Source organism: Lynx rufus, unplaced genomic scaffold, assembly GCF_022079265.1.
Source record: "Lynx rufus isolate CCGP_SWC_20201006 ecotype Redwood Valley unplaced genomic scaffold, mLynRuf1.p SCAF_39, whole genome shotgun sequence".
NCBI lineage: Eukaryota > Metazoa > Chordata > Mammalia > Carnivora > Felidae > Lynx > Lynx rufus.
In genome coordinates, this window is record NW_025814855.1 from 1,533,693 (window position 1) to 1,541,648 (window position 7,956).

At 53.5% G+C, this 7,956-nt stretch overlaps 1 protein-coding gene across 1 annotated transcript; it reads right to left on the reverse strand.

Annotated features, from left to right (window-relative positions):
* Positions 1-1,413: 1,413 nt before the first annotated feature.
* ZNF304 (zinc finger protein 304) lies at positions 1,414-7,502 on the reverse strand. The gene is made up of 3 exons (XM_047094296.1): positions 7,116-7,502; positions 5,339-5,465; positions 1,414-3,314 (listed from the first exon to the last, which is right to left on the reverse strand). The coding sequence occupies exons 1-3, from the start codon at positions 7,146-7,148 to the stop codon at positions 1,495-1,497; spliced, it is 1,980 nt and encodes a 659-aa protein (XP_046950252.1). The 5' UTR covers positions 7,149-7,502; the 3' UTR covers positions 1,414-1,494.
* Positions 7,503-7,956: the final 454 nt, after the last annotated feature.

The window sequence follows — 7,956 nt, forward strand, 5'->3', positions numbered from 1 at the left end:
CACATCCCTCTCCCCAGTTTAGGAGGATGAGCCCTGCCTCAATGTCAGCAAAAACTGGAGAGCAGTGAAATCCATGTCCCACTTCAGGCACTGGGAGTGCCAGCTGAGTCAGAGAAGCCCTATCCTTGGAGCTCTCCTTTGTCAGTGCTGAGGTTCCTGCCTGTGTACTGATGGCCACAACCTCAACAGCCCAGGGAGGTACAGGAATCCACAAACCTTTAGACACTGACAGTAGCCTTGGCCACAGGAGATACAGATGTCTGAAGATCCTAAGAAGTTCTATACACTCTCATCCCTCAACAATCATATGGGCATCTGTAGATGCCTCCTGGAGAAGAGATACATATCCTCTCATTTGCCACATTCACCTCCACTCCATTATCTCAGTGTTTCTGTACCTGTCTTGATCCCCGCCTTGCCCTGTGGGCCTTCCAGGCAAGAACACTCTTTGCCTGTGGGATTCTGGATATCAGGGACATCAGGGACTGGCTGATCCAGGAGACAGAAATCCCTGAAAAGTCCTGGGGAATATGCGAAATTCCCTAGAAACAAGAGACCCACTTCGTATGGTTTCCAGAAGCCCTGGGGATTATCACAACTATGCCCTCCTCAAAATGAACTCTGGGCTCACAGGAAACTTGCCTTCCAGGCCACAAGATGAGGCACCCAAAGCTCTTCACTCTTTTCTAGCAAAGCCTTGGGCAACAATGGAAATTAGGCCGAGACTGAGATTTTTCTCTGCCATCCTGTTGACCCTTCTGAGGCACATAAAGTTGGTGCCGACAAAAGGTGTTCCTCCCTTCATGTTGGAAGAACCCAACTTTTTCTCAATCCATTGCACACGGTAAAGAGACCCCCCTCCGCCAACACACACACATACGAGTATCACTGCAGATGAGAGCAGCGGGAGGCAAGCAGTTCTAAAGTCAGGTGATGTGGAAGCAAGACGAAGGAGTCCTGGTTATTGTGTTTACAGTCACCATTGTTCACGAAGAGAAATCCTGTCTGGAAATCCCCAGCAGACTCCAGTTCAAATCCTTTTCGCCAGAGCTGGATCACGTCCACTCAGAATCCAGCCATGGGGGAGGAAGTGAGCACCTCACAGGGCTCAGAACACTCATGATTCCCTCCAGGGAACAGGAGAGAGAGCCCAGGGGTCTGCGTTCCCTGAGCATATCAGAGTGACTGACACTCGCTGTGGGACCTTGACAGCTGGCAGCAAAGAGATGGCTTCCGCCACAGGCACTGGCAGTGACAGAACCCTGTCAAGAGCCCTGGGTAGTCTACAAAGTGCAGTGTACCTCATGAAAGCTTCCCACCTACATGCTTCTTATCGGGAACGTCCTCCTGATAAATGTACGAATGATGGCTGATGGTTCCCTCCCAAAGGGTACTCACAGAGATTTTGTCTGCTGTGAGTCCTATCAGGTCGAACAAGGAGACAGCACATCTTCTGCATTCATAAGGCCTTTCTCCAGTGTGAACTTTCTCATGCTAAACAAGTTTAAGAGGTGTAGCTGAAGGAGCACCGAAACTGTTGCATTCGTGAGGCTTTTCTCCAGTGTGAACCCTCTGGTGCCGGACAAGATGGGAACTTCTGCTGTAGGCTTTCCCGCATTCGCTGCACACGTAAGGCTTTTCTCCAGTGTGAACCCTCTGGTGGAGAATGAGGCTAGAGTTTCGGCTGAAGAATTTCCCACATTCGCTGCACTCGTAAGGTCTGGCTCCAGTGTGAACTTTCTTGTGCTGAACAAGGTGGGAGCTGCTGATGTAGGCTTTTCCACATTCGCTGCACACGTAAGGCCTTGCGCCGGTGTGAACTCTCTGGTGTAGAATGAGGCTGGAATTGTGGCTGAAGCATTTTCCACATTCTGTGCACTCATAAGGCTTCGCTCCAGTGTGGATTCTCTGGTGCACAATAAGGTTGGAGCTATGGCTAAAAAATTTCCCACATTCACCGCACTCATAAGGCCTTTCTCCGGTGTGGATTTTCTGGTGCTGCACAAGTGTGTCTTTACGGCTAAAGGCTTTCCCACACTCGCTACACTCATAAGGCCTGGCTCCAGTGTGAATTATCTGGTGCTGAACAAGCGTGTCTTTGCAGCTGAAAGCTTTCCCACATTTGCTGCACACGTAAGACCTTGCTCCCGTGTGGACTCTCCGATGTTTGATGAGGCTTGAGTTATGGCTAAAAAACTTTCCACATTCAATGCATTCATAAGGCCTTGCCCCAGTGTGAATTCTCCAGTGCTCGATAAGGTGGGAGCTTTGGCTAAAGAACTTCCCACACTCACTGCACTCGTAAGGCCTCTCTCCAGTGTGAAACCTCTGGTGTTGCACAAGTGTGTCTTTCCGGCTGAAGGCTTTTCCACACTCACTGCACTTGTAAGGTCTTTCTCCGGTGTGAATTCTCTGGTGCTGAACAAGGTGGGAGCTTCTGCTATAGGCTTTTCCACACTCACTGCAGTCGTAAGACCTTTCTCCAGTGTGGACTCTCTGGTGCTGAACAAGTGTGTCTTTGCGGCTGAAGGCCTTCCCGCATTCACTGCATGTGTAATGTCTTTTTCCAGTGTGAAATTTCTGGTGCATTTTTAGGTGAGACAGGTGAATGAAGGCCTTTCCACACTCTTTACACACATGCGATGCTTCTCCGCTGTGAATTTTTCTGTGACTGATAAGAGCTGATTTCTCCTTGGACATATTTCCACATGGCGGGCATCGAAAGGGTCTTACTTCAGTCTGACTTACCTGGCTGCCGAGGAGAGTAAAAGTGTTCAGGAAGGCTTTCTCGCTGTCGGTGCAACTGAAGAGCACCAGTCCATCATGGTCTGTCTGCTGCCGGCCGACACCGGAGCCGGCTGGGAAAGATTCCATGCACTCAGTCCTTTTGTACGGAATCATCCCATTGCTGGTGGTAGGGCACTGGAAGAGGCCAGAGCTGCCCAGAAAGTCCATCCCCTCCTCCCTGCAAGTACAGGGTTTCCCTGGCACGTGGACTGCATAGCTCTTCACGTATGAGGCCCCATCAGCGTCCCCTCCGAAGAGATCCTCTCCACTGCATCGCTTCTGGTGCCGGTAAAAGTCCTCACTGAGTAAGAATCCTCTCCCACACGGGCCACGTGTGTACGGCTTCTGCAAGGGGGGTGATCCCTGGCGTTCCACCAAGTTCAAAATGTCTCTTAAGAGTGGATCACACACCTCACACGGGTGGGCTTTCTGGATGAACAGACCTGACTCGGGAGTCCTGAGCTGCGACACGCCGACAAAAACGTTCTGCTCAGGCGTCTCCTCGTTGTCTGCTTCACGCCAACCATCTGAAAGCGAAAAGAGGCCGGTGAGGTACACGTGGGCTTTGGTGGACAGCAGCGGCCTCATCACATCCATGTGTGTGACGCACCAAAGAACGAGTGCCCTGACTTGCCGCTGGCACAAGGGAGCCAGCAGGCCCAGTGTCGGTCCTGGGCCTCTAGCAGTCACAGTAAGGAGAAAGAATGGGTAGCAGGCATGACGGTGGTGCATGGTAAAGGGAGCAGAGGAGAGGTCTCCAGCTCACTCCTCCACAGAGCAGGGCCCAGACCCAGGAAAATCTGACTGCGGTGAGTAGCTGCTTCTTAAGGACTGTTTAAGAAGATGTGCACAACTCACTGCACATTAAAGCAGCCGGTGTTGCAGAGTGTGGCAGAGGGAACAGAGAAGAATGAGACACGGACACCAGAGAAAGGAGGAAACAGTCAGGGCTGGAAGACAGAAGAGAAGAGACAAGTGCACAAAGTGCCAGGAGTGGGGAAGGCAAGGCAGAAAGGAGGTAGTGCTATAGGCCCTGGCAAGAAAACACTGGTGAACGAGAAGTAGGCTGCAAGTCTGACCTGAACCCAGCACTGACATGGCTCTCCTCCGGTCCTCAGTCTGCAGGGCCAGGCCCTCTGTGGGTCTCGCTCACTGTGGCTAGAATCAGGTCAGCCCCGTCAGACACCAGGGCTTTCTCCCCCTCCCCCCATGGGCAACTACATGGGATCTGGAAGATGAAGTTGTAAACAAAACCCAGGGCGCATGAGTGGCCCAGGTAGACCCACCTCACAGAGAAGAAAATGAAACGTTAGGGGTGCCTGGGTGGCTCAGTCAGTTGAGCCTTGGACTCTTGATTTCAGCTGGGGTCACGATCTCGTGGTTCATGAGTTCGAGCCCTGCATTGGGCTCTGTGCTGACAGTGTAGACCCTGCTTGGGATTCTGTCTCCCTCTCTTTCTCTCTGCCCCTCCCCTGCCTGTTCTCTCTCTCTCTCTCTCTCAAAAAATAAAAATAAACTTCAAAAAAAAAGAAAAAAAAGAAAGAGAATGGAATGTTAAAAATGGAAACCCTTGAAGAAAGATTTGCCAGAGCAGCCCTGAGCCATTCATGAGCGGTGACCACGTCAGTGCCTGTAATTCCTGGCAGACTCAGGCCCCAGGAAATGTCAGCTGGATGGCGAGGGCAGCACCTGGGACACCAAGGTACCGTCGATCTGGACAGATACCTGGCCAGGAAGCGCACAGCCATGTTGAGTCTGTTGAGCAGACTAAAAAGGCCCTGAACCTCTAACCCGTTCCTGCAAGACTTTGAGCAAAAAGTGTTGGAAGTGTTCAGCAGGGGAGGGGACACTGCACATGGCCCAGCCCCGGCACCCACAGCACCTATCTGGGACCCAAACAGGGGAGGGAGTCACTGAGGTGGCTGGACAGAAAGAGATGCCTCTAGGAAACAGGGGAACCAAACCCCAGGGACACTGGAGTGAATGTGAGGGCCTGTGGAAGGCAGCCTCTAAGATGGCCCTATGAATGCCTGCCTCCTGTGTGAGCCTCTTCCTTGGACTGTAGGTTAGACTGACCGACCCATTTTCTAAGGAACAGAATAAGGGGATGTCACTTTCAAGGTCAGGTTGGAAAAAGGCTGGATTCCATCTTGGGTACTCTCTGCTCACTTGCTCAGAGAGGAGGCAGCTTCCATGTTACAAGGCACAGCACAGAAAGGCTACCAGGACAGAGAACTGAGGGAGGCTGTAGGTCAACAGCCAGAGAGGAACTAATTCCCACGTTCAGTAAGCCACAAGAAACTAATTCCTGGGAACAATCACATGAGTGAGCCTGTAAGTGGATTCTTCGAGAGAGTGGCTTTCGGATGAGAACACAGCCCTGGCTGACTCCTTCACTGAAACCTCGTAAGAGAGCCTAAGCAAAAAGCATCCAGGAAAGCTGTGACCAGATTCCTGATGCACTGAAAGTGAAATAGTGAATTTTTACTGTTTTAAGACACTAAGTTTTGGGGTAATTTGCTATATGCTCACAGATAAAACAGGGACTTACCCAATGAGGCCACAAGTGCAAAGTTCTCCAGCATCACATCACGGTACAGGAGTCTCTGAGCCTCCTCAAGGAGCTCCCACTCCTCCCGGGAGAAGTACACGAACACATCCTCAAAGGTCACACAGCCCTGTCGTGATGGGGGGGACAGTTGAGCCACAGGCAAGAGGACACCCCAGCCTATCCACTCACACGACCACCCCGGTCCCTCTCCTCCCAGCTCCCGACTCAGAGGAGACACCAGGTCTTGGCGCCACTAGTGCCTGCTCTCTTCTCACGTCCCTCTGAGCACTGGGTGCAGAGCAGAGCCAGGCAGGCGGGCAGGTGGGTACTGGGTAAGCTCTGGGTCCGGCACGAAGGGCGCCAAACACTCGTGCTGGCCAGTTCTCCCGGTGTCCTTCAGACCATGCCTCCCAGACACAACCTTAATGCCATCACTTCACACTTCTCCTCACATGTACATCACTCTTTGAACCACCCCTTCTCCCCATCTGGGACTGCCACTTCCACTACCAACTTTCTGGATCACACCATATGCACCCACAGGGCAAACCACTTCCCACCCCATGCTGCTCTGCACGTGGTGTCCAGGAAGTGCTCATGTATCTTTGTGACAGGTACACTGTCACCTAGTGCCTAAGCGAGAGACCCAGTCCTCAGTCCCAAGTTTCAACTTTTCTTGTTATTAACTGCACTGCCACCATGACCTGAAGATACTCCCTCCTAAACTTAACCCGTAGCTCCACCGCATTCAACATACCGGCCACCACCTTTTGAACTTCTTCAACCAGTACCCTTCCCCAGAACTAAAACCACATCCAGCTCGATGTCTCAACTAAGAAGTTTCTGGGACTTCTTAAGCTAAACGTGACAACAGCCTAACTCCCAATATTACCACTGAAAATTACTCCTGCTATCATCTTCCCTATCTCAGTTGATGGCATCTCCGTCATTCTACCAGGTAAAGAAAGCACAAAACAAAAACAAAAACCTTAGAGTAATCCACAATTCGTTCCTTTCTCTTATTCACCCTTCACACAAGAAAATCTGGTCACTCTGGTTAAAAAGACAGATATAACGGGTGCCTGGGTGGCTCAGGCAGTTAAGTGACAGACTCCCGATTTCGGCTCAGGTCATTATCTCACGGCTTGTGAGATCGGGCTCTGTGCTGAGACCACAGAGACCGAGGAGCCTGCTCCTCCTTGGGATTCTCTCTCTGTCCCTCCCCTGCTTGTGCATTCAATCTCTCTCTCAAGAATATATAATTACCTAAAACAAAACGCCCAGATACAAAATCCACCATCTCTCACTTCCACAGCCGCCCCTCTGGGCCAGCTGCCGTCAACACTCACAGACTACTGGTAGGCTCCCCACTCATGCCCATGCTCTGTTCTCAGCCAGAGAGCAGCCAAAGGGAGCCCGTTAAGATCTGGGTCGGGTCACCTCTCCTGCTCCAAATCTGCCACGTCTTTCACCACCCTTGGAACAGAGGCCCAGCTCCTCAGGCGGCCACTCCAGGCCCGACCCCTGACCACCTGCCGTCTGCTCTGACCCGATTAAGAGGGACCTACGGTTCCCGGGACACTCCTAACTCATTTCCACCTCCAAGTATTTGTGCCAGCGCCTTGGAAACCCTTGCACACCTCATCCCACCGATACTGATACCCGGAATCTCGGCACATACCCGCGGGGAGTGAGTGCCCTCCGCCGCCTTTGCACTCAGAGGGAGCGATGAAGGCCAAGTGAGGAAGGTCCTAGAACAAGCCGCCCCTCCGCTCACCTGAGCCCCGTCCGTCCGCGCCGCAGCCTCCATGGGATCCCGTGAGCAGAACCGGGTGGTGAGAAGCGGGCAAAGCGGGCAGGCCCTGCGGGCTCAGCCGGAACCCCAAAGCTCCACTAGGCACGATGCCCGCGGGACGACTGTCGCGCTCCCAGCCCGTCTCCCCCGGGTACAAACGCGCACAGCTCAGGGGACCGCGGCCGGGGCGTCCGAGGGCAGCGCGCGTGTGCGAAGGCCCCGGGAAGGGCGCAGCTCCAGCCGACACCTCCGCGCAAGGCCGCCGGTCCCACGACGGGGCTCATGAAGAGTAACAAAGGCGCGTACGGTACCGTCCTTCCGGGCTCGGTTCCGAAGAGCCGCGCGGGAAGCTCGCCCCGCCCCAGACTCGGGGCCCAACGGCCCGTGTGGAGAGTCCCGGCACAGGCAAAAGACGTCACGCTGGCGACGCCGGAAGTCCCGCCTCAGCCGCTCCGGGCGGCGGGAAACGCCCATCTTCTGGGCTGTCTTGAGCACAACGCCGATGCGGCGGCACAGACTTCTGGGTAATGTAGTTGGAGCCCTGCATCCAACCAGGCAGTGGGCATCTTTCCCGGTCTTCCTGGCAACCGCCTGGCCGCCGGGGGCGGAGGCCTCGAGGAGGAGGAGAAAGATGCGGGGGAAAGAGGGTCCTGGAGTGCCAAAGCTCCTCTTAAAGGCGACGCACCCATATTTCTGTGGTCACCTGGGGCAAAGTCATGTCCTCAGAGGTCTCCAGCGCGTGATCCAGTCTTTAATACTGGGGGAGCTGTTTCACCTCTCAGCTTTGGGGACTGAGATTTAAATTGAACAGTGAATATGTCCC